This window comes from Kogia breviceps, chromosome 1 (assembly GCF_026419965.1).
Source record: "Kogia breviceps isolate mKogBre1 chromosome 1, mKogBre1 haplotype 1, whole genome shotgun sequence".
NCBI lineage: Eukaryota > Metazoa > Chordata > Mammalia > Artiodactyla > Physeteridae > Kogia > Kogia breviceps.
In genome coordinates, this window is record NC_081310.1 from 175,709,270 (window position 1) to 175,735,362 (window position 26,093).

The following is a 26,093-nucleotide window of genomic DNA, read 5'->3' on the forward strand; positions in this document are numbered from 1 at the left end:
GCTGTGCTGTGTTGCTGGAAGCACAGAGACAAAGAAAATGCTGTCCCTGCGCTTATGGAGCTCGCCTTCGAGTCAGGGAGGTGGTCATCAAGTCAGATGATTACAGTTTACCGTGCTCAGTACAGCAGTGGGGCATGTCCAAGGTGCAAAGTGGACACATGGGGGGCACTGCTCATCCCACAGGGGCAGGGAGAGGGAGAGGTGGAGGAAAGGAGGCATTTTGTTAGGTTCATGGGATCAGCGATATTTTCCCAGGTAGCCAGGTCGGGCAGCAGGAAAAGGCATTCCAGGCAGGGGCAATAGCATATGCAAAGGCATGGAGACGTGAAAGCTCCTGGAGCTCAAAGTGGGTGTCACTGGACAGGGAAGACATGAAAAAGCTTAGACTTTATCCTGGAGCCAATGGACCTTTGCTGCTGGGTTTCCAGCAAGGCAGTGACTTGAGCAAATGCCCGCACGGCGTAGGGAAGATGGATGGAGGCCGAGGGCAGATCAGAAGGCTGTCTCTGTGGTGCGGGTGAGGAACGATGCGGTCGTGAGGTAAAGACCATGTGGCCACAGTTGGCCACGGGAGCGAAGGAATGGAAGGAGTTAAGGATGATGCCTTGGTGTGGTGTCTGGGAGGAGGGCGCACATCATGGGGAGTGAGCAGGAATGACGGGGGAGGGGAAGCTTTGGGTTGTTCAGAGCGTAGAAAACAACCCCCAGAACATACAGTTAAGTAGCCACGAGTTGAATCTTTGTAGGGTAGCTCAGGCCTCTCAGAACTGCCTCAATACCTGGGGTGGTCAGGCACTGCTGGGAGCCAGAACCTCGGGAAGCCAAAGGGCCTCTTTCCAAAGATAAGTCTAGAGGCCGGAGGGCTCCAGCACCCCACGGCCAAAAGGGACTTGCACTCACCCCAGACGTTCACCCAGTTCTTGGAAAATATGTAACATCGCAGGTTTGTCTCGGGAAAAGGGTTTTCCTCAATATAACAAGAGTCCTAGGCGTTTGGCTAAAGCAAAACTGACATGGAAATCATTTGTGATGAGACTGGGTGTCAGGGCTGAGTCAATAAAGGCGCACTTCAAGTGCTTCCCTGGTGGCGCAGTGGTTGAGAGTCCGCCTGCCGATGCAGGAGACGCGGGTTCGTGTCCGGGTCTGGGGAGGATCCCACATGCCGCCGAGCAGCTGGGCCCGTGAGCCATGGCCGCTGAGCCTGCGCGACCGGAGCCTGTGCTCTGCAACGGGAGAGGCCACGGCAGTGAGAGGCCAGCGTACCGCAAAAAAAAAAAAAAAAGAAAAGGCGCACTTCAGGGGTGAGAGGGAACTTGGGAGGGGGAGCAGGAGTCAGCCTCCAGCAAGGGCCTCAGTGTCCTTTGCTGCCACCACCAAGACATTTCCAGAAGGCTTTCCCTGGTTGTGTCGTGGTGTTGTCTCCATTGCCCAGCAGGGAGAGCAGACAGCAGGTGGGAAGGGCAAAGGGCTTAGGAGTGGGGCGGCAAGCACCCACCCAAAGTATGTCACTTTCTCCCCGGCCGGGTGGGCCGGGGGTGGAGTGGTGGTTTATGCTTGGCCCTGGAAGATTCTTCAAGCCTGAATCAGATCCAGGCTGTGCACATAACTTAGTTAAGAGATAAAGCCCACAGAAGGTGTGCTGGGAGCACAGAAACCAGAGGCTATTGACGGAGGAGCTGCACAGAGAAGGAGACCGTGAAGCCGAACCTTGTAGATGACAGGCTTTGCAGGAACTGTTGTATCTAGGGAACCACAGTGGGAGTGGTACCCACCGGCAGGCACCGTACCTTGTGCACAGTATGTGCTTGGTGAGTAAATGAATGAATGAAAATTCCCCTGAGGATGTCCATTTTCAGGGATGCTGAGATTTAAACCAAGATCTCCTAATATTCCTCCCTCTCAGTTTAAAATTAGGCAGCAATTCCTTGCAGATCACTATTGTCATCTTGTGGGGTGTGTATCTCAGCACCCCAACATCCTGACTGTACGAGAAGCTTCTTAAGAAGAAATGCTATCCACACAGTCTGCTCTGAGCTCTCCTATTACTGAAAGCAGAGCTTAGAGCTTTCTGCAGAGGAACGCAAAGCCACTTTTTCCATAATCAACTACATGCATTAAAGGGAGTGATTTTTTTTTTATTCTCCCCAAGCCACATTCCATTAAGGAAGCCCCATTTAACGGAAGTCAATTTACCAAAAAGAAAAAAAATTGAGCATAATTGCTTAAATACATTTAATGTTGTACTGTGGCAGCAATTTCCTGGGCGAACTTGGAATTCCCCAGACCCCCCATAGTGAAGTTAATATGGACAGAAAGGTTTGAAGGGGAGAATCTCTCTTTGTGTTTCTCTTCTTTAATTATGATTCTAACAGGGAGCAAGATTAAAGAGGATCCTGGGAGGAGGAGGAGGGAGGGAAAGTAAAGGAACAGGATGGAATTCAGCCTAAACTGTTCCACTGCCTTCCCTGAGTACAGAGGCTCTATCTAGCATGAGTGGGATGGTTTGGGTTTGAATCCCACTTCTGCCACTTAATAGCTGTGTGACCTTGTGCAAGTTTCTTAACCTCTCTGTGCAGCCAGGTGGTGCAGTGGGAAAAGGCATTATGAGCATGCAAAGGCAGAGAAGCACTAAAAAGCAGTGTGTGTTCCAGTTCACATAGGTCTTCTGTTTGACTAGAGAATGGGGTGTGTGTATGTCTGTCTGTCTGCAAGTCTGTGTGACGTGCTCAGAGAGAGAAAGCAGGCAAAAGTCAGACCAGGAAGGCTTCACTGAGAAGGTGGCATTTGACCAAAGCCTTTGAGGAAGTGAGAGGGTGAGCCAGGTGGTGGTCTGGGAGAGGACCCAGCCAGCAGGCAGAGAAACTGTCAAGTGCAAAGGCCCTGAGGCAAGAGCGATCCTGGCCAGTTTTGAACAGCATGGAGACCCATGTGGCTGGAGCGTAAAGCATAAGTAGAGGAGGAGACAGGAGAGGTGAAGACACACTGGCTTTTTTAAGGCCTGTAGACCCTGGTATGGTCTTTGACTCTAAGGATCAGAGCCACTGAAAATTTGTTTTTAATTAACTCTATTAAGGTATAATTTACATAAAATAAAATTACCCATTTTATTTTATTTTATTAATTTATTTCTTCTGCATTCGGTCTTGGCTGCTGCGCAGGGGGCTACTCTTCGTTGTGGCGCACGGGCTTCTCATTGCGGTGGCTTCTGTTGTTGCGGAGCACGGGCTGTAGACGTGCGGGCTTCAGTAGTTGCGGCACGTGGGCTCCAGAGCGCAGGCTCAGTAGTTGTGGTGCACGGGCTTAGTTGCTTCACGGCATGTGGGATCTTGCCAGACCAGGGCTCGAACCCGTGTCCTCTGCATTGGTAGGCGGATTCTTAACCATCGCACCACCAGGGAAGTCCCGAAAATTACCCATTTTTAATGTACAGTTCTGGGGGCTTTGACAAATGTGTATATGCCATATAACCACCATCTCATTCAAGATATAGAACATTTTCATCACCCTAGAAGGTTCCCCTGTACTCCTTTCCAGGCAATCCCCACCTGTACCTCTCACCCCCAGCTTTGGCAACCACTGATGTGCTTTCACTCACTGTAGATTAGTCTTTTCCAGAGTTTCATATAAAGGGATTCACACAGTCTGTACTCTTTTATCACGCAGCATAATGCTTTTGAGAATCATTCATGTTGTTGTGTGTGTCAGTAGTTTGTTCTTTTTATTGGAGAGTTTTGAGTGAGGCATGATACCATCGCAGTGGCAGAGTTTAATGTGATGATTCCAACATTTACGCCTCCCGTTCTCTGATAGATGCCAAGAAAACTCCCAAATGCGCATTTATGTCCAAGGAGGCAGGAGTAGTGCAGAGTAAAGATGCACAGGGCCCTGAGTTTCAGCCTTGGGAATGAACAGTCATCATCAGGATTCCTGGGAGCAGGTGAACGTGTGGGAGAAATGGGGGGGCAGGGGACGTTCCTTCGGGCTCCTGCAGCCTGTACCATTGGGGGTTAATGCAGATCCCAGGGCTGGAGAATACCGACTTTCTGACTTCCGGTTACAACCTTGATCATTACTCTCTTCCTGCTCTTGGGACCCCAGCATCCTCCCCTCATTCCATTTTGCAATGAACAGCCTTTGGTTCTGAATTATTCAGGTAAATTCTCCCTATTTCTTCTTCCCTTATGTAAATAGCCTCCAGGCTTTGTCATTGAGATAGAATTGAATTTGGCCTGGGCAAGGAAAAACCCACAATACTGTTTGTGGCTCCTTAGAAAACTTAAATGACTCTGCCTGTAATAAAGTATTTTAAATGGGGTCTGGTGAAATACAGTAACTGGTTTCTGTAATAGCTCTTACCATAGCAATATGGGTGATATTCCTGGAGGTTGGTGTATGTCAGCATCTTCATTATAGTAAAAACTCAGTTTTGCAGGGTGAGAAGCTCCTTGGTTAGTTCCTTAGTCTAATACGCATTTATGGATACCCACCATGCTGGATCTCTTCCTTTCACCCCTCCAGATCATCTCCCCTCCCTTGTCTACCCTGTTCCGTGCTTAGGAAGACTTGCTCCCTTGCCCTCTGGCTTCCAACTGGGCTAGATCAACAGAAGCATCAGCAGGAGATTGGAGGAGGGGAGGGGGAGGGAGGAGAGTGTGTCTTGCTCCCTCCTTGTGGGATTTTCACAAACTGGCTGTAGTCTCCACTGACTGAAGATCTGGATCCTGCATGGTGGCCCTTTCTATGCAACCCTCTCCTTCAGGGATAACCATGTCCTCTCCAGGCCTGTGAGTGGAAACCAGACCCCTGTTAACAGCCTCAGGATACTGCCCCATCCCTGGTGGTAAAGAGGCCATTCATTCAACTGGAATTATTCTCATATGACCGAGCCACCTGTTTTCTGCTGGAATCCTGACACAACTAACTGCTTTGTATCAAGCATCGTGTTAGGTGCTTCGTACAAAGATGAAGAATAAAGATGATGGAGAATAACACAGCAGCTGCCATTTACCAAGAGCTTTCTATTTTCCAGAGACCGTGCTAAAGTCTTTTTTGTGTATTATCTCATTCAATCCCGGCAGCCCTTTGAGAGCGGGATTATTATCTTCATTTTACAGATGAAGTTAGAGAATTTAAGTAATTTTCATAAGATAACACAGCCGATCCCTCTCGAGTCCCAGCTTCTCCCCTCCCCCACCCACCCACCAATCTGCACTGCCCTCTTTGAGGCATTATCCCAGGGAGACACACACCTAGATACATGAATTATAATTTTAATAACATGCTGTGGCATCACAGAGGAGGGGAAAGGAAAATTATGTTTATTGAGCTAATATGTGTCAGATACTGGGCTAGGTTCTCTGCCCCTAAGGCCTCTCATATATTCCCACAGGCTCTCCGGGCCGGTGTTGTTCCTCCATTTTCAGAAAGATCAACTAACTGGTCCCAGGTCACACTGGTAAGAAGTGGTGAAGCCAGGATCTGAACCCAAGTCCGTGTGGCTTCAGAGCCGAGGAGAATAGGAAAGGCCTTCCTGGGGACATGGTATCATCCCGAAGTCGTCTCAAGCGATACGGCTGGTGCAGGAGAGAGGGTTATGTGCGGGTACATACAGGCAGAAAAGGCAAAGGCATAGAAAAGGAGGAAGCTTGGAATGCTTTGACGTAAGCAGGGTGTCCAGGTGGGGTGGGAGCGATGGTGCCAAAGGGGTTGCATCAGGAGGTTTTGTCCCTGATGCAGACCCAGGGAGGAGGAGCAGAGAGACACTGAGCATCGGCCCACTGGAGGCTGTGGGGTTGAGGAGAGAAGGGCGAGGGGCTCCTGGGGTGCAGGACAGCAAGCGGAGCAAGGAGGGCCATCCGGGGCTTAGCCTGGGTGTGGCGGAGGGGCCAGCACTGAGCGGAGGCCTGTTCAAGCAGGGGACAGTGTGGAAAGTTTGGAAAGCCAGTCTTGCGTGGGCACCAGGGAGCCATGGAAGGTTCTTGAGCTCTGAGCAACTCTAGGAGGAAAGATCTGATTGACCTGAAAGCTGGCTCAGGGCACAGCTGGTCGAGAGGCCGGGGCAGTGCCTGGCGACAGTAGGGGATATCCTGGTTTCCCACCCACTGAGCCAGACTGGCTGAAAGCAGACAAGGCTAATCTAAGGGCAAAGAGGTGGTCCAGCAGAGGGGGCTGGCCCCTTGTGGAACAGCAGAGACGGGCAGGAGCCAGAGAAGACCCAGCGCCTAGTAAGTGACCCCCAAACAGGCTCTCACACCTGGGAAGGGTCGTGCTGCCTGTAGTGGCTGCCCGAGCCCTTCCTCTTGACTGCTTTGAGCCCCTGAGGGGCTGGCTCGGGGTAGCTGAACCTCTGCCCGGGAGTCGGGGGCTCAACCTCTGCTGGAGAGCTGGGCTAGTCCTCTGCTTGGGGCTGGACCTTTGCTGGGGAATCTGGATCTCTGCTGGGGGTGGGTATGTGGATATCTGCTGGGGTGACGGGCCTCTGCTGGGAGGGCTGGACCTCTCTCCTGGGCAGCTAGACCTCTGCTGAAGGTGGAGAAATAGGCCTCTGTTCCAGGCCTGAAGGATCACCCCCTCCTCTCGGCAACTCAGCGGTGGGAAGAACCCCGGGGGAGCCAGCTCCAGCGGCCCAGGCTGCAGGCTACTGGCGAGCGGCCGGGCCAGCACGGCCTTCCCTTCCGCCAGGCCTGGCAGGAGTCCCTAGCACACGTGGGCAGTGGGGAGACTCCGGGCGCCCGGTCTCAGGCAGCTGTGGTCCCTGACCTCATCCTCCCGTCCCCACAGGTTCACCGGAGCCAGCCCCCCGGGCCCCGTCATCAGCAGCAAAAACTGGCTGCGGCTGCACTTCACGTCGGACGGCAACCACCGGCAGCGTGGCTTCAGCGCCCAGTATCAAGGTAGGTGGGGCCGGGCTGCCCTGCTTCCTCGGGGTGGGGGGCGGCAGAGATGATGCCTGGGGCCATCTTGTCCCCGGACTGGGTCCGGTGTGTCTTCAGGGTACACTTGCCTCCGTTGTCCTGCTCTTATTTGCAGACTCAGAGGTCTGCATATCTGCGTCTCTACATCTGCCATTGTGGTCTGTTGTCCAAGGGAGGACACTTCTCAAATTGCATAGAATGGTGTACCCTGAGCTGCCCGTCTTCAGGCCAGGCGAATCATACTAGTTTATACCAAGGGCCTCCTGAGAGCCGGGCACTGTGCTAGGCTCTTGGTCAGCATCATCTCACTTAACCTCCATCATTACCCTGTGAAGTAAATACCATCACCATCCGCATTTGATGGACGAGAGAGCTGAGGCCCAGAGAAATTAAGGCAGTTTCCCAAGACCATCTGAACTCCTGCCTTTTGAATCCAGAGCCCACCCTCTTAACCGGCAGGGTTTAACCTACCCTGGTATAAAGTGGGAGAGCTGCCCACATTTCAGCTCTCATTCATTTCACGTAGAACACAGATGTTTGACAAACGATAGGGAGCTCTCTAGCTTAGGTGCTCAAATCTGTGAAGAGCTGTCTGGTTGGGCTTCCCCGGTGGCGCAGTGGTTGAGAGTCCGCCTGCCGATGCAGGGGACACGGGTTCGTGCCCCGGTCCGGGAAGATCCCACATGCCGCGGAACGGCTGGGCCCGTGAGCCATGGCCGCTGAGCCTGCGCGTCCGGAGCCTGTGCTCCGCAGCGGGAGAGGCCACAACAGTGAGAGGCCCGCATAACGCAAAAAAAAAAAAAAAAAAAAAAAAAAAGAGCTGTCTGGTGGCAAGATCAGACCTAGAATGGCAGGTGGAAACTGCAGGTAAGCAGATTTCTGCTCCAATCGTGAAGAATTTCCTAACCCCGAGAGCCGCCCATAAAAATGAGTGGGTTGACCCCGAGGCAGGGAGCTCTCCACGCCTAGAGGAGATCCCAAAATCCAATGGATGGGTGGGAGTAGATGACAACATTCCTTTTCAGCCTTGAGTTTGTTCAAAGTACATAAAATTTGTCCAGAGAGAAACACCAAGGGTTGGCTTCAAAGTTGCTCATTAAGCCATTACTATCACCAGTTACAAACTGAGGTTGGTTCTCATTGATTCAATGTGAACTTGTATTGCACACCTATTAGGCAGAAGGCCCTGGGGAATAGAGTGGGCTGTGTTGTGAGTGAGCGAGTGTGGTGTGCGTAGGACACAGGCCTGATGGAGGAGGGAGCTGTGAGCACCACCTCACCGCCGAGGGGCAGGAGGGAGCACTGACTCCAGTGGAGGAGATCCTGGCGGCTTGTCCTCCCAAGCCTCACCTCGGAGGTTCTGAGCACGCTGCCCACCCGGGAGGTGGCACCAGCAGAGCAGGGCCCCCCAGGGCCAGGCTTTCAGGCTGGACACTGGGATAACAAAAGCAGCCCTGGGAGTAGAAGCATTACCTGTAAAATCTGAATCTTTTACGAATAGCCTCACTTCCTTAGCCTTGGGTAGCAGGAGTCCCTTGAGATATTTTAAAAAATAAACAGGAAACCAACCTGGTCTGAAAAGCCTGGCTCCGAGAACTTTCCTGGATACGTTTTTTCCGCCGCTGAGGTTGGGCCTTTGTGGGAGTGAAGCACCTCTCTGGATCTTTCTGTTGTGTTTTCCAGAATAGGAAAGAAGAGATGAATGTTATTGTTTCATCTGATTAAATAGGTGCCAGGTGTTTCTAACATTTCAAGTTTCTGAGGGCCCATTTGTCATGGTCATAGAGTAGGGTTTTCTGCCAGACAACAGGCAATGAGGACCCAGGCCAGGCAGTCTCTAGGTCAGGAGCACACATCCATTGCACACCTGCTGTACACCAGGCCCTGCACTAGGCAGTGTATGAATGTCGCCCCATTCGATCCTCCCCACAGTGCAGTAGTGAATATGTTTTTAATTTCCGTATTTCAGTTGAGGAAGCTGAGGTTCAGAGAGGTTGTGTAACTTGCCCAACACGTACAGATCACACAGCCTATATACATGGTGAAGCTCAAATTCGTTCGCAGGCCTATGTGAGTTTTTCTGCAAAACCACAGGGCCTTCTCATGGTGCTTTGGGTGCCTCACTTTTCCTATCTGACTGGTATCTTTTAAACTTTGTTTTGTTAATCTCACCCCACCATAAAAAAATACATTTTCCATCACAACCCAGGACACACATATATATCTGCAGAACTAAAAGGAAAATGTCACCAAGTGGTATTTACCCTTAGTAAGGGTGAGGCACCCTGAAAATTTCTTTTCCAATTTTTAATGTTAGTTGCAACCTCAAAATCAATTTCACAAGTCTGTAGCAGGGAACAACCCACGATCTGAAAAGCTGTTTTCGTTATGAACTTCTCAAAAGCAGGCCCTTTCTTATTCTCTCTCTGACTCCCCACAGGACAGCCCAGAACAGGATTTGCACATTGGTGTGTGCCAGTGTTTCTCTCTGGGTTTCAAGAACTTGGCATTTATTACTTCATTCAGACCTAACAGCAACTGTGTAAAGCAGGTACTACTATTAGCCCCATTTTACAGATGAGGAACGAGAGTTGCAGAGAGGATAGGCATCTGGCTCAAGGTCTCCTCGACAGAATGTCGGAGTCTGTTTGAACCCCAGCCGTGTTCATCTGGATCTGGCATCCTAATATACTGTGGTGTATACTGATTGTATTAATACATGATTCTCCCCTGTGAACTTTCTCTCGTGTTTTCCAGACTGAGGGTATATAGTGCAAGGGTCTACAATAATCATTTGGAAACTCAGTTGGTAACTTTATAATGCAGGGTTTCTCAGCTTCTGCACAATTGACATCGTGGCCTGGATGATCCTCTGTTGTGGGGCTTCTACCCACTAGATGCTAGATGCCAGCAACACACACACACACACACACACACACACACACACACACAACAACCAAAAAGTCTCCAGACTTTGCCAAATGTCCCCTGAGTGCAAAGTCACCCCTGAATGGGAACCATTGCTCTAAAGGAGTGAAAACTTTGGAACCATTAAAGACCATTCTAAGTTTTGCTACTTGCAAGTTCAGTCCCAAAGAGTAGCAGAGAGAGGTTTCAGTCAGTGGTCTAGTAGGAGACAGGAGCATACTTATTGCATGGCTTTAACTGAAGAAGGTTTAGTGAAGGGTCCAATTACAGAGGTAAAGGTGAGATTAAAGGAAACCCCAGAGGGTTTCCTTTTAATGAGATTACCCAGAGAATGAACGACAGAGAGGCCTTTACCACAGTAGAGGAAGGGCCAGGGGAGAGAGGAGTAAGAGCTGGAGCCATTGAAGAGGGGCTGCCTGGCACAACTGAGGAGCCTGACCCCTGCCAACCTACAGTGCAGAAGGGGGGCCCAGGAATCTGTCACCAGTGCAGGAAGAGGGACCTGGAAGTATCACCAGTGCAGAAGGAGGGGGCCTGGGAGTCAGTAACCAGTGCAGGAAGAGGGGGCCCCAGGAATCTGTAACCAGATCTTGTGTGCCTCCCATCTGCCAACCCAGTAGGAAACCAGCAACAAGAGAACAGTCTGCTCTATGCCCTGGGAGACTGACCAGTTTGACCAGTGGGCCCCCTTGTTCTGTAGCCATCCACAGGGGTCTGGCTCTGGGGGCACAGAGCAGGGGGGAGAAGTTTAAAGGATGGACCTGGGGAGTCATCAGCGTGGGATCAGCTTCACCCGCGCTCAGCTTTATGGCATTAGAGTCTCAAGGGATGTAGGGCACTTCAGAGCCAGCAATTACCAACTGCTGATTATATCGACGGATGTTTTGTCCCAGAGAAACAAAAAATAAAACTAAAATAAATAAAATAGAATAAATCTAACTAACCTACAACACAGCACATTCCATTCCTGTCTCAATCCAGTGAGAATTCAGGGCTGTTCGTAGCCAGACACAATTTTAACCGATACCACATGGTATCAGAGGATCTGAGTTCTAGGCTTGCTTTGCCTGGAGCTGGCTGTCGGAAGGTGGGCAATTGTATTTCATTTAACAAGCGTGTCCCATGTGACACTACCACGTGACAGCACAGAAAGATGAACACAATGAGGCCAGTCTCTGCTCTCAAGGAGAGCAGGTTCAAGAGAGGAACAGACATGAATCTACAACTTCTGTGCCACGTGAGAAGAGCTCTAGTTGAGGCCTGATGAAGGGTTCTAGGACTGGAGATAAAGAAGCACTTCGTTTTGCTGGACACACTTAAGGAGAGCCGAAAAAGGGCAGTGACTTCAGTGTGAGTCTCAAAAAGATGCCAGACAGACAATGGAAAGAATCATCCCAGGTAGAGCTGAAGCAAGGTAGCGTGAAAGTACTAAGTCTAAGGAACCACAAATACCTGTGTGTGTCTGGAGCACAGGTCAGCAAACTATAGCCTGCAGGCCAGACCTAGCGCTCTGTCTGTTTTCATATGGTTCTTGAGCTAAAAATGGGTTTTATATGTTTAAATAGTTGGAGGAAAAAAAATCAGAAGAAGAAGAATATTTCATAGCACATAAAAATTACATGAAATTCAAATTTCAGTGTCCATAAACGAAGGTTTCTTGGAACTCAGTTACACTCATTCATAGACAGATTGTCTACAACTGCTTCAGTGCTACCAGAGTTGGGTAGTTTGCAACGGAGACGATGGGCCACAGCCTAGTATATTTACTCACAGACCTTTTACAGAGAACATTTGCCGACCTAGAGCGAAGTGTGCAGTCCAGAGCAGTGAGGGGTAGTGGGTCATGAGGCCGGAAAGAGAGGTGGGGGTCTCGTCGTAAAAAGCTGCAGTAAAGCTGGGCTTGGTTCCGTGGTGATGAGAGGTGATCAGAAGTTTTAACAAGAGGGGGGGGTGTGATCATGTTTTCATTCTAGAAAAATCTTTGCTGTAGGATGAAACTAGTGGGAGACAATTAAGAGTTTCGGAGAATGAGAGGATGGTCCAAAGTTTAGGCAGAGGCAGTGGAGAGGGAGAGGGGGAGACAGACCAGAAGAGACCTTTCCATGGCAAACCACCCCGGACTCAGGACTTGTCAGATTTGGGAGTGATGGGGGATGGAGAAAGGAGATGAACAAGTCAGGGGTGAATCTTAGGTTTCTAGCTTGAGTAAGTGAGTAAAGAAAAAAAAAAAAAAAAAGTACTATTCACCAAGGCAGTCCCTGGCACAGGGAGATGGGGGATGGATTTTGCTTGAGACACATTGATTCTGGGATATCAGGGGTTGAGAGACTATCTAATAAGTACTTGGCTATTCTCTCCATCTGTAGCTTAGAGAAGAAAGGTCTAGTCTAGAGATAAAGACGTAAAAGGTTCAGGGCAAAGTAGAGGCTGAGGCCGCCAATCCCCTCTTAGGGCACGAGTCCTCCCCATGTGTGTAATATGGGCCCAGGAGAGTGGGCTTTTAAAGTGGGTTCCTTGCAGGCCAAGGGGTTCTCCCAGCAGCTGTTTTGCTACGGGCTGAGCAGGTGGGATTTCCATTTGCATCTCAGCTTCAACCAGAGAATTCTCTCTTTGACCTATTTGTAGCGGGCATTTACCTAAGCAGATTAAAATAGGTTCCTGCACCTGGCAACCCCAGGACTTGAGGTTCTAGAAGGTTCCTTCCGCTTTTGGAAGGCCACTGAGGTTGTATAATCAATCCCTCTGTCTCCAGGCGAGAAGTATTTCCAGTCCTTCTCAGAGTGTTAATTGCTCTCTTGGTTGTTTTGTTTTTACTTTTTTAAGCCTAAAGGGATGACAGTGAGAAGAGCCTTTTTTTAAAGTGCCCCCAGTGGCCAATGATCACAAATGGTGAGGGGCTTCCCTGGCAGGGAGGATAGCACCCCTCACTGTTGCTTTCCTCATCTGTAGAGGGAATGATATTAACCCCACAGGGCTACTGGAAATTAAGGGAGCTCCTGGTAAAATATCTGACATGTGGCAGTCACTCAAGAGATGGAAACTTGAAGCTTCCTACCCCATCAGTCACCTTGACCCACTGTTTGTTATATGGGAAACCCTTGTGCGGTGAGAGCGAGCCGCCGGCTCTGGCTCCTCCTCACACGTGTTCCCTTCTGCCACCCTGACCTGATGATCATCCTCCAGTGTCCGTCCCTCCCTTCAGCCAGATCCCAGCCTGGCCCCGCTGTCCCTTCTCTCTGCCTCTCTTGTCACGTCAACCCTGGTGACCAGGAGACTGGAAGGTATTCTGCTTTCTAGAAGTCCTGTGCCGAGTCTCAATTGTCTGCCAAATAAACGTTTCCATTTGAGAACAATTTGCATTTACTGAGATGCTTGAGGCTTTTTACGGTAACGAGCTGAAGCTTCTGTTGTTCACATGAACATGTTGCATTCTTACTTGTGACTGATCCACAGTCTTGGGCCGGAGCAAAAATACCTCAGGCATCCCATGGCCCAAGCTCTGACTCATCTGTCCTTGTTCTTGTTGGCCCTCTGAGCTGCCAGACCCTTACCAGCCTCATTTCCAGGTTTGGGCCTCTGGGGGGCCTCAGCACAAGTCTCAGGAGCCCAGGGCCGGCTACCTACAAAGCCAAGCTCCTGAATTCAGTCCAGAGGGAGCCTGGACTTCCCTGGCAGTCCAGTGGTTAAGACTTCTCCTTCCATTCCAGGGGGTGGGTGGGTTCGATCCGTGGTCAAGGAGCTAAGATCCCACATGCCTCACAGCCAAAAAACCAAAACGTATAACAGAAGCAATATTGTAACAAATTCAATAAAAACTTTTTTTTTTTTTTTTTAACGGTACACGGGCCTCTCACTGCTGTGGCCTCTCCCGTTGCAGAGCACAGGCTCCGGACGCGCAGGCCCAGGGGCCATGGCTCACGGGCCCAGCCGCTCCGCGGCACGTGGGATCTTCCCGGACCGGGGCACGAACCCGTGTTCCCTGCATCGGCAGGCGGACTCTCAACCACTGCGCCACCAGGGAAGCCCTCAATAAAAACTTTAAAAAAAATGGTACGCATCAAACCAAAAAAATCTTAAAAAAAAAAAAAAAAAAGAGTGGACCTGAACTGAAAAGTGAGCATGAACACATATGTGACGCCCCTCACCTCACCAGGCTTCAAGTGTAACCCCTTCCTTTTGCCAGAAATTAATTCAAAGCCCATATTCTGTAACAGTGGATCATTCATCCACTCAGTCATCAAACTCTTATTGGGAACCTTCTGTGTGCCTGGCTCTGTGTCAGTCCCAGGATGCAGACATAGGAGCTCATGAGGCAAACGGCTAGAAGCAGTCCTGCTGTTCCCGTGTAATGAGGGCTTCAGCAGCGGTCCGAACGAAGCCTGGACAGGGCACTGACTACTCCCTGAGACGTAGACAGAGAGGCAGAGAAGAAGTAACCTCTGAGTGAGGCCTTCCAACAAGAGGTAGCCAAGCAGAAAAGAGGAGAAAGGATGTTCCAGGGAGAGAGGAAAGTGTTGCAAAGGCAACTGAAACCAGTAACTGATGGCCATAGTGATTCCCTTAAACATCCTTCTTCCAGCCGTTTCCTCCAGCTGACTTCTGGGAGGTTGTTCGTGAAGACCGCTGCACAGCCCATTATTAATAGCAAAGCATGTCTCTATACTTCCTCAAATTCTTTTCCCATTTAAGTTATTACAGAGCGTTGAGCAGAGTTCCCTGTGCTCTACAGTAGGGTTAGGGTTAGGGTTATAACTGAAACACTGTGCTCTGTATACCTGAAACTAACACAACATTGTTAATCAACTATATTCCAATATAAAATAAAAATTTTTAAAAATAGTAAAGCACGGTCCTAGGAATTAGAACGTGGGCCACCCCTGACGCTGCCCCCCATCTACCATGCCAGGGTCCTCCTCTCCTTTAGCAATTCCAGGGGCACAGCGAGTTTTGCTGTGGTTAACCGAAAAAATGCCCCAGCGTCTCCCAGCAGAGCACTACTTACCACCTGAGTTGGGTTGATGATTCCTTTTGCCACCATATTTTTAAAATTGCCCAGTATGACGCATAACCAGCTTCAGAGGAAGTTTGCAAAAATTTCTCAACTATCCGTTATCCTTCAACACCTGCATTCTTAGCCATGGTCATTGCCAGAGTTTTGAGTGTTCTTTTAATGATTTCTGTACCAATGTTTTGCTCTTCATTTAGCTGGATCAGTGAATCCAAGTCTGGAACGCACTGAAGCAAAGCACCCAGGTGATGCTTTCGTCAACAGCAGCTCTTGTGGCATTCAGAGCATCTGGGACTATTTCTTTTCATCCTCTTCCAAATCACTTGTCCTAGCAATCTTCAGCAGAGTGACTCCATCTGAAGTTTTGCCAGATGTTCATTTAGTTTTTCTTTTTCATGGTCACTAACAGTAACATTCTAACTGCTCGGTAATTTGTTATCTATGTTTCTCAATTTCAATATTGTCACCTTTTCCTTGCAAGAATGTGGCCTCACCTTTGGTCACAATAACCTCTCCAGTTTTTCCTAGGTCATGAAGCAAAACCTCTTAAAGATTGAGGGTCCAGCTCACTTTTCCAAATACCACACCATCAGTAGCATCGGCCTTGTTGGGTTCCTTCTGTGACATCAAAACCTGGAGCTTCGGCTCTTCTAACCCCAAAGCCAATTTTCATCCTATCCCAATTGAGTGTACTGAGGGCATTTTCAACAATTATAACCAAAGACTTTCACCGGGCATTGGCAATTTCAAGAGTGGGTACCAGAAACCATCAGTATCCTGGAATCCCCATTTCTGAACTTTTGATGTATTATTCAAGCAGAGAGATATGCAATCTTAGTCAACTTTTGTGCTTTCAGTTCCTAATTCACCATACAGTGTTTTCCTGTCCTCTATGGTAAGCACACCCTTTGAACCTTTGTGGTTACATCAGAAATGATGTTGCTGATTTCTGTCTCCATTTTTAGACGTTGTGGCAAATTGAGCAGTCTCTTCCGGGTTTAGCGCAGGTTTGGGCTGCTTCCTTAGTTCAGCAGTTATAGCGTCAACACGCAGCCTCGCACCATTCCTGGTTTCCACCGGATTAGCACTTTTGCTAATCTTCTTGAAGCCTTCCATGGCAATCAAGAGTGCCAGTGCAGTAGCAGTGGTGGTGCCACTCTAGCCTCTTCATTTGTGTTGGCCTCATCCCGATCAAGTCTGGTGCGATAGTTTTATATTTATCCTTTAAGTCAGTTGACCTGGCAACAGATACCTCATCTTTTGTTACTCTGAGGCATCTTCAGCTCTGTTCTCTAATCACGTTCTTCCCACTGTTCTCCGTAGTAAGGGCTTCCCCATCTGGTAGAAAGTCTACAGCTTGAAGCATTAGGTCTTAGGCATCTGCACCGAATTTTATATCTTTGGTATGAGTCTCAGTGAGATGAGAAGCCAGTGCGCCAGAACCTGGCTTTGTCCAGCAAAAGACAGTGAGTAATAAAAGCCTTTCTGCAGGGCTGGTGACCAGGCAGCAAGGCGGGTCCTCAATGACAAGGAAAGGGCAGAGTGCAGGATGCACACCGAAATTTGTGAAGTAGCAATCAGATTGCCGTTTTTAAAAGATCACTGTCTGCGACATTTTTTAAGATAGGAAAGAGACAGTGAATCAGTGAACCAAAACCAAGCCAAAAAAAAAAAAAAAAAAAAAGGATGAGTTTAGGGCAGGAACGGCTTAGAACATTGAAAGAAGGATACACACTGGAGAAATTTTCTGAGGCTGAATGAACTGGATTTGGTGTGGATGTGGATGTGGGAGGACATGAAGGGATGGTCCAGCCAGCAGGACAGCCAGGTGATGGGGAAAGGCGAGTGATCAGGCTGAGAGCAGGGGCTCACTGTTGTGGAGGGAAGTCTGAATCCACTGGGATGAGAAGAAGCCATAGGTTCCATGCACTTCTTGGTTCCCAGAGCCATGGAGGCAGGTTAGGCCTCCCTCTCCTGTCTCCTCCACTAACAGATCCTTGTCTCCCACTAGCTCGGCCCAATAACTGACGCTGCAGACTAGAGAGGCGTCTGTATTGCCAGATTCTTCCAGCTAAATGTGTAGCGTGTGTTCCGCTAACCTTTACAACAGTGGGGAAATGTCTTGTAATTAACCAGAATATAAAGGATGAATGGAGCAGCCTGGCAGTCTCCTGTAGTCATTATCATTCAGAGGAGATGAGTGTACCTACTAAGATTTCCGTCAACCAGTTACAGCCGGCACTTTCCTCTTGGGAGTCCTGACTCTGTTCACATACAGTACAAACACATGTGTAAGTGTGAATTATATTTGTATGTAAGGGTTGTAGCCATACATACACAGGGGCGTAAATGTGTTCTTGTGGGTGCACTGGTTGTAGACACGGATGTGCATGCGTGCATGGATGTGTGGCGTGCATATGTGCGCCGGGGGCGTGCATGCAAGTGTAGCCAGGACCGAGGAGCCAGCCCCAGGCTCCACTTTTTCTCCGCTGCGCCAGTGGTTACAGGATCCTCTTTAGAGACCAGTGCTTCAGTGTAATACCATAGGTGCTACGCTAGTGGGCGCTCCGTGAATGAGTGTTCAAACAAGAACAAATACACCTCAGAAATTCTCCAGGTCCTTGCTGTTTTTTGCCCCTGCTTTCTGCTTAGTTCTGTTAGCAGTGCGCTGTGGAGACCTAGAGAGAGAAGTGCCCTTGTTCTCTGACCCTTCACACCAGGTCTGCCCTGGTCTGTCCAGCTAGTTCTTCCACGAGCTCATTTCAAGGCTCATTTCCCATGGTGCTCCATCTTCCGTGGTCACCCACCTCCACACACTTGGTCAGACTAAGACAGATTAGCTGTCTGTAATTCAGCGTGCGAGTGCTTCCCTGGGATTGTCAAACTCCGGCGACCCCGGTATATGGGGGTGGTTTCTGGACACTAAGATCCCCGGCGATGTGGATATTGCCAAGTGGGTACCCCCCTAGACAGGTCGCTTTCTGACCCATTCATCAGTTCTGGGGATGGCATAGGCCAGCTGTAGGCTCCACCTCCCCAGAGCCTGGGCCAGCTGGGCCTGAACATATGTTTTTTGAGAGGTTGTGTTATTGGTGCGAGGAACCCCTGCTCACAGAGCTGTGGCCCCCGCATTTCCCAAGCTAATGTGGGGATCCACCAACAGCGTGGGTGACACAGCCTCTCAGACCTGGCTCAGAGGAGTAAACGGTCCCAAAGTTTGCATCTAAGTTAAGGAGCCCCCTCTAGCTTTTCAGGTTCCTTCTCAACCAGTTCTTCTCATCACCTTCACAAACTCCATCCTGTGGTGAGTAGCAGGGTGCAAAGGAGGAAGAACGAAATTAGTTCCTGCTGGGAGGCACCATGATGTCATCCAGTGACTATTAAGCACTGATGAGTCAGGTTAGACAGTCCTTCTTGGAGAGGACCGAGTAGACAGGATGGACATAGACATTGGAAGGATTCCCTCTGGGGCCTGGAGATGGGGGAGGGGCAGGAGCCTCTTTCTCGATGCAACCTTGAGAAGAGAGGAAGAGGGCTTCCTCTTAACCACCCCCTCATATCCACCTGCATCTCACGGTCCCCCTTCAGCAGCTGCAAGGAAAACCCAAGCAGTGTTTGCCCCTGGGAATGGCATCCACGGGGCACTGACCCCCCTTCCTCACCCCCTCCTCCATTGCACACTAGAACCTGAACAAGGGGCTTGGGCAGACTCTGACTCATCTCCTCCTCCTTCGCTGGATGCCCTGAGCCATCTTCGCAGACCTGCCCTCAGATGGGCTGCACTGGGTCCTAGAGACGCCTCTCCTGATCCCTGCCCATTGGCGGGGCATCCGGGAGAAGAGCTGGAGTTGTTCTCACAGTGCTGGGACCATTCCTGTTCTCTTAGGGATGCTGAATCAGAGGACATTTTTTCCCCTGCCTCACCGTTATTAGCTACGCTTGAATAATGCATGTTTCCCTATGAATACCCTCTGTTTGATAATGGGCCCATGTTAGCGTTCATTGGAAATTTTCCTGCTGGATACACATGGAGAGTAATGCACATTTATAAAAGGGATTTGAATGCATGTTGGGAAGTGGTGACTCCATGGAAGTAACTGAATTTTGTCAGGCATTCAGCTTAGACAGCAGCTTGCCGGGGCACCAACCTTTGGGGAGCTTTTTGATATAAGGCAGAGCAGGGATGGACAGGGGGTGGGGGAATGCTCGGAGTTGGTGCCCTTTGCACACCTGATCGCTGTGGGCTTTAGTTCTGGGGTTGACATGTTATCTAAGTGCAGAGTGAATATCTGAGTCTCCAGGGGCTGAGCTGGGGAGGGGGCAGATGCTGAAGAAGGTTGGCCACGCCCTTGGGATAACTTTGGGGACAGGTCACAAGAGAAGATGCTGAGGTCCCACCAAGAGCGCAGCTGCCTCCTGGCTGTGTGACCTACAATAAATCACTTAAACCATTGCGAACCCCAATTTTATTATCGATCAAGTAGGTACAGTAACTACCGGTCAAGGTTGTTGAACATATATAAGGACCCAATGAAATGATTATTGAGGACCCGCTATGAACCAGGCACTATTCTAGGCATTGAGGACACAGCAATGAACAAAACAGACAAAAATTTCTGTCTTCGTGGAGCTTACGTTGCAACGTAGGATGACAAAAATCACTAAGAAAATTATATGTATGCTAGAAAGTTAGGGATAAAGTGGGTAGGGGTTAGGGAGAGCTGGGGTTGGAAGTACAGTTTTAAGTGGAGTGGTCAGAGGAGGCCTGCTGTAGGAAGTGGTGTTCTCACAAAGGCTTCAGGGAGAAAAGGGAGCAAGTCATGAAGATATCTGGGAAAGAGCCTTCTAGGGAACTGGCAGGCTGAAGCGGGCGTGCCTGGTGTATTGTGGGAATATCCAGGGGGCCCATGTGGCTGGAGAAGAGTGACTGCGGTTGAAGATGGGGTCAGAGAGATCACGGAGAGGGCCAGTTGGTCTGGGCAGGCCCTTTTAAGGACTTTGGCTTTTACTATAGGAGAGTTGGGTTGCCCCTGAAGAGTTTTGAGGAGAGATGTAATTTGGTCTGACTTGTGTTTTAACAAGATCCTTCTGGATCTCGTGTTGAGAACAGAGTAGATGGGGGCAAGTGTGGAAGATGGAAGGCCATGGCGACAAGGGGAGAAGTCTTGGAGATTTGGACCAGAGAGATGCAGATGTAGAAACTGCATTGGGGATAAATTTGGGTTTGCTGATAGATCGTGTGTGGGTGTGAGAGAAAGAAAGGGATCAGTGATGCTGATTTAAGTAAAGAACTTGTAAGGCCCTCAGCCCGGGGCTTGGCATGTAGGAACTACCGGTCACAATTGTCACCGCTGCTGGTTCCAGTAGGAGTGGGGCTGAGCCACCCGGCAGGGGGTTCTGGGGTTGGACAGATAAACCAAGCCATATAACCAGAGACAGGATGAAGCCCTTGGCAACCAGCAGAATGCTTTGGCGCATAGGGCTACTCAGACCCAAAGGAGGTTGATGGATTCAGAGGAATAGCCTTTGGAATTGTGGAGTTCTGGCTCTGGGGCCCTTTGTATGCTATTTGGCCAAGTCCTGATGAGCTATGGACTGGAGTTAGTGTTGGGATCAAAGCCCAGTTCAATCCATCAGACCATCCCCCAGTGACCTCCCGGACTCAGCTGCCCCTGCTCACAGTAGGTCAGCTGGGGTGGGCTGGGCTCGGCTAGGATGATGGGCTCTGCTCCATGTTCTCCTCCTCTCAGGACCAGCCATGTCTTCTCCCAATGATGGCAGAGATTCAAGTGGGCAAGCCTAATCTGGCAGGCACTTTTCAAGTCTTTGGACATGTCAAGGCCTCCATCATGACCAAACCCAAAGTCAAGGGGTGAGGAAATATACTCCACCTCTTTAACAGGAAGGACTACAGTCACATTTCATTGCAACAGCTGTGGTTACAGAGAGGGTGACAACTTGGAGCCCTAATCCAATGTAACACAGCTGGCCAGGGCTGGTTCAGAAATTGGGCAGGACTGGATCGGGAGGGGAGCAGAGCTGCAGAGGGCGGGCTGTGGGGCGTCGCATGTGGACACTCACTACCAGTCTTGCAGGGAGATCACCCCAGAGAGCCAGCCTTGATAGCAGCTCTTTCTCCGTGTTTGAGACCCTGTTGCACTTGAACGCTACCCTTAGTATATCCCTGCCCAGAGGGGCTTCTGGCTTTGACCCCCCATGGAATGTCCCAAGCTAAGAGAGGGATCATTCTAGAGGGACCCATCCCCAGTCCCATATGACAACTAAGCCTGATTTTCCTTTCACCTCTTCTCTAGTCAAGAAGCAAATTGAGTTGAAGTCTCGAGGCGTGAAGTTGATGCCCAGCAAAGATAACAGCCAGAAGACGTCTGTGTGTAAGTGTCCGCCCGGCCAGGCCTCTCGCTCGAGGCCAGAACTGCTGGCGCTGTGACCGCGGGGAAGCCAGATGATGCTGCGCTGATGTGCCTTCAGCCCGGCTTCCCTCCGCCCGGGTCTGCGCGTGCACACACTAACCTGGTGCCCAGCCCCGGGGCCTGCCCTTTGTCTTCTCGTGTTCCTCCTCCCATTCCCCTCCTGCCTCTTCTTTCTCCCTCACTTCCCATTCTAACTGCAGTCCAGGGAGTCATTACTGCTACATTTCTTTCTTTATTTTTCGTTTTGAATCACTTCCACCTGCTAAGACAATCCTTTTTCTGGCTCATCTAGGAGTCAGTAAACTCCATCTGGGATTTTGGAGGCTTCAAGTCCCTGATTCCAGCTCCCAAGGCAAGATTGGGGGAAGGGGAGAGAGGGGAATGCCTAGAACCTTCCAACAGGGTCCATGGACCTGGCTGGGCAAAAGGTGGACTAGAAGGGGAGGGGTCCCGCTTCTTGAGCTGATGGGGCAGTGCCGGGGGCTCCCTGCTTGGACATGGGGCAGATTCTGTCCATGGAAACGTGTTCCTGCCATTGATGTTTGAAAGATCAAAAGGAGAATGTCCAATGCTGGACAGTTGTCTGGAATGTCACTCCAGAAGCACCTGATCAGAGCCTGTGCTAAGGGGCTTTTGAGCTAAAGCATAGGAAGGATTTCCCAAAGGTTCTGGGCCACTCCAGGAGGCTGGACTTGAAAGCAGAGCAGATTTTTCCAAGAAACTCTCCTTTTCCATTCTGGAGGTGGCGGCAGGGAGCCTCCCTTGGTCCCCCAAACACCTGGCCTTCTGGTCTACCTTCTGCTTCCTGCTGCCCTCTGTTTTTCATGCCCTTCTCTCTCTCCTTCCACTCGTCCTCCCTCTCTCCACTTCCCTCTCCTTCCTCCTCCCTCACCCTGTCTGCTTCCTCCTCTTTTCTCTCTGTCTCTGCTCCCTGCTGACCCTCCCCTTTCCTCTTTCACCTCCATGTGCTCCCTTCTCCTGAGGTGCTGGAAGTAATTGCTGGAGAGAGGCTTGGGTGGCAGGGAGCAGCATGGTGAGAAGCAGTTTGGTCCCAAGGCCGTGACGAAACTGAGCCTGGCTGTGGGTTTTCTCTGGTCTTTCAAGTCCTCCAACTGGAGACAGGTACCACTCCTTGCCTCTGGGGACCATTGTCTGGTCACCCTGGCACAAGGGGCCTGGATGGCAGAGGGCAGCCAGAAGGCCCTGCTTCTGTGCTTGACTAGGGAGCCAAAGGAAGGAGCATAGGGTTAGGTCAGGAGTCTGTAGGGAAGGCTCAAGACATGGCCTGGGCCCTCACAGCCTCTTTCTTTCTGCAGCCACAGGAAACCAGAGGAGCCGAGGCAGGCACGACTCAACTTCAGAGTTTGCCCTGGGGCCACAGGCAAACATTAAGGAAACTGCTCTGACTTGGGAGAGCACATTTTTATCCCAGGTGTATCCTTAGGTAACTGTGTTACCCCAGGCCCTAACACCTCGGTTTCTCCATCTGTAGAATGGGGATGCAAAACCTTATCCTCCCTTTCTCCTTTGGATCTGAGATGGGCCTTCTTGACCTAGGACTTCAGGAGGTCCATGAACTCACTAGAAAATCACATGTGATGTTGTGGGTGCGTTTTGGGGTGGAAGGGAAGGGACTGTGGTTTTCATTAGTTCTCAGAGGTACCAAAAACTCCCTCAGAAAGATGAAGAAACCCTATTTTAATTTAAAAAATTCAAAACCTCTTTGAAAAAATATACATTTCTCTACAGCAAGGTACTGGTCTCCTTTCTGAGATTCCTTCAGGGAGGAGTGGGTGTGAGACTCAAGCTGCCTTGGAGGCAGGCCACCAAATGTCTGCAGGGGTCTGGCCCACTGTGTTCTGCCCGGATCCCTGTGGGCAGATGTCCTGAACTTCAGGGGATGAGTGGGCCACACTTACATCTCCCGGATCCTACTTACTGCCTTTACCAGTCTGCGGGCACCATGGGCCCCTGGCCATTGGTTCTGACCACCCATGTGTCTGTGGCTCCCTTCACTTTGGGTAGAAGGCATTGTCTTTCTGAGTGTGTTGCGGCTTCTTCCTCACCATAGGGACCGGGGCAAGGATCACCTTCCGGTCTCTTCCCTCTGCAGCCAAGAGCAAATTCATGCTACAAGCACAAGCGGCTGGTCTTGAATAGGCAGGGGAGGCTGGAACTCAGGAAAGAAAGTGGAAAAGCCTTTTGCCTCTGTAACTCCGACAGTCAACTGTTCACTGGGATTTGAGTTTGCTTGTTTCCGGGGAGGCTTGAAGGCTCATACAGGGATGCCGTCACCTGTTCGGTGATCCCAGGAAAAGAGGGCACTGGGGGGCAGTGTATGAGCTGCTCACCGCTGGGCTTGCAACTTCCTGGATGGCGCCTGAGCCTCATTTCGGGCTGGCTGATTAAAGGGGACGCGGCAAGGTTTGCCATACATGTCAGGGGCTGCGGTTCGGTGGGTGGGCTTCGCCATGGCCTCGGCTCTCCCATGCAGCCACATCCTCATGGGTCAGCCTTCCTCTGTGCTATGCTGAGCAGTGTCAGCTCTGAACGAGAGGGCGAGAGAAGGAGGCAAGAATCTGCTGTGCATTCTTAACACGCTGCAAGGTGGTGTGTGGTTCCCATGTGGTGGTCAGCAGGGCCTTTGGATGGGGGCGGTCGGTGCCCAGGGTTGAGTAGGCAGGGCCTAAAGAAGGTGGGCGCTTAGCTCAGAAACCCTCAGTAGGGATGGATCACGGTGAGGCTGGCTTGCCAACAGATGGACCCGCAGGTACAGCTCAGGGGTCCTCTCTCCCTTCTGCTCCTGGGGATCCTGGAAGCCCCAGTTTTCTCTTTCCTCCCTGCTGCTCGCAAAACACCGAGGCCCCAGGAGGCAGGGGCTTGCTCTGCTTTTGGAGATGGCGCTTCCGTCTTATTAGCCGAGCCTGAAGGGTCCTGGACTGGGGGAATGTTGACGTAGCTTAGTTGAGGATGTGAAAGTTTCAGAAGTAGAGGTTTGGCAAGGAAGGGGATGGGAGTAGGGGACGAGCGTCCAGTGGGAGCGACTGGCTTGAGCCTGACACTGTGGAATGTTGGAGAAAAGGAGGCTGCCTAAGAGGCCTTGTACTCGTCACCACACAACCAAGAGGGTAACCGATCTCTGGCTTGAGCACTCAGTCTGTCCAAATGCCAAGGTTCCCTTGGCCAGCCACACCCGGGGCTCCCTGGAGATCTGGGCAGGTTTCTAACAGTAGAAATGAGCTTCAAACTCAGGTCTGAAATGAGACTAAATGAGTCAAAAATGGGATTCCCCGGTGCTGCACTTCCATCGACTCACTTGCATCCTCACAGGTCCCTGGACCAGGAAGTCCCCTGCCCCCTCTCCCCATGCCCTGCGCTTCCACAAGCCCTGATGACTCTTTCTTTGCCACGTCCATTCCCGTCACTTCATGTCTGTCCCCACTACCAGGCTCTTGTTGTCCTTGACTTGAATGAACACAGAACTTTCTAACTCATTTCACAGTAACTGGCCTCCCTCTGAGCAATCCAGATCTTAGAGTGCCCTTGCCCACTCAGGACTCTTCCCATCGTCTTTAGGATCAGACTCGAGCCCCTTCAAAGTCTGACCTCCGAAACCTCACCTTCACTCCTACATGTCACTCGTACCCTCCCTCCTGTTCTGGCACACCGAACAACTTACAGGTCTGTTTCCGTGTCTCCGCCTTGCTCCCTGGGCCCATCTGTCTGCCTGAAATGCCATTTCTCTGTTATCATGTATCTAAATCCCACTATCTCAGTAGATCCATGTCAAACGCTGCCTCCTCCAGGCAGCCTTCCGTGCTTCTCTCAGCAATATGAGATGGGTCCTCTCTCTGAACTTCCCTGTAGCTGTATCTTTCATCACCTCCCCGTTGTGGTTCTGTAGTTTCTTTCCATAGTTCATGTAACTCCTTGAGGACAGTGGAGTGGTCATATCTTATACCTGGCATTGGCATTTCCCACTGTATCCAAATAGGGTCTTGTATACAGTAGGTGTTCAATTAATGCTTGTTGTGTACCGCGTGCAGGAATGAGTGGGTGAGTGAGTGAGGGATGGAGCACGTTGCTCATATTGTGGGACATTGACTGGGTTAGAGGGAAATGGGCCAACTCAGGGAACGTTGCTCCAGACTCCCCATCATCCCTCGTCTAGAGGTGGTTGTCGGGATTGTGGGGTTGGTGAGGGCTTGAGTGGAACTCTGGCTCCTGGTCATTGCCAAGGCCAGGACTCCAGAGATGTGAGGGAGTTCTAGCCTCACAGCATCTCAAGAACAATGAACTGCAGGGGCCGGAAGGTTTCCACCTTCTCCACTGGAGACGGGAGAAAACTGACTTTGTGTGTATCCGCCGCCCTTTGACCAAGCTTCTCCTTTAACCTAGAGGACCGTGCACGTGCCTTTTAAAAACAGGACTCTGGTGTTGGCGAACGTGAGGGCACCACAGCACCTGCCAGAACTACCGCAGGTGCTACCTCGGTGCCCCCGGCCAGCGGCATGGGCGGGGGATGCTCTGGTTACCGCTTACTCTGCATTGAGAACTGTTCAGTGGGAAGAGGTTTCTCAGCAGAAATATCCGTGTTTGAGCTCAAGTCCCTGCTTTGAACTCCAGACTGCAGCTTTCTCTTACATTCTTTACCGTTTCTGACCACACATCCACCTTTTATTTAACTTTCTTTGAGTCATTTCTCCACTGGGGGCTGAGGTTGGGGGGCTCATCTCATCTAGAGCCGCCATCAGCAGGTTGGAAGGGTGGGGAGGTCACTGGGGGCTGTGGACTGTCCACCTCTGGTCGCTG

General features: G+C 50.6%; 1 protein-coding gene and 2 pseudogenes across 1 annotated transcript in view; 1 reads left to right on the forward strand and 2 right to left on the reverse strand.

Annotated features, from left to right (window-relative positions):
- The window catches only part of CSMD2 (CUB and Sushi multiple domains 2), a 655,429-nt gene that overhangs the window by 306,596 nt on the left and 322,740 nt on the right, over positions 1 to 26,093 (forward strand). Inside the window, exons 6-7 of the mRNA XM_059070872.2 lie at positions 6,781 to 6,893; positions 21,165 to 21,242. Of these exons, the coding sequence (XP_058926855.1) occupies positions 6,781 to 6,893; positions 21,165 to 21,242 (191 nt within the window). The remainder of the gene's footprint in view (positions 1 to 6,780; positions 6,894 to 21,164; positions 21,243 to 26,093) is intronic.
- Positions 14,737 to 15,610, reverse strand: LOC136793153 (60 kDa heat shock protein, mitochondrial pseudogene; annotated as a pseudogene).
- On the reverse strand, positions 15,778 to 18,148 carry LOC136793155 (60 kDa heat shock protein, mitochondrial pseudogene; annotated as a pseudogene).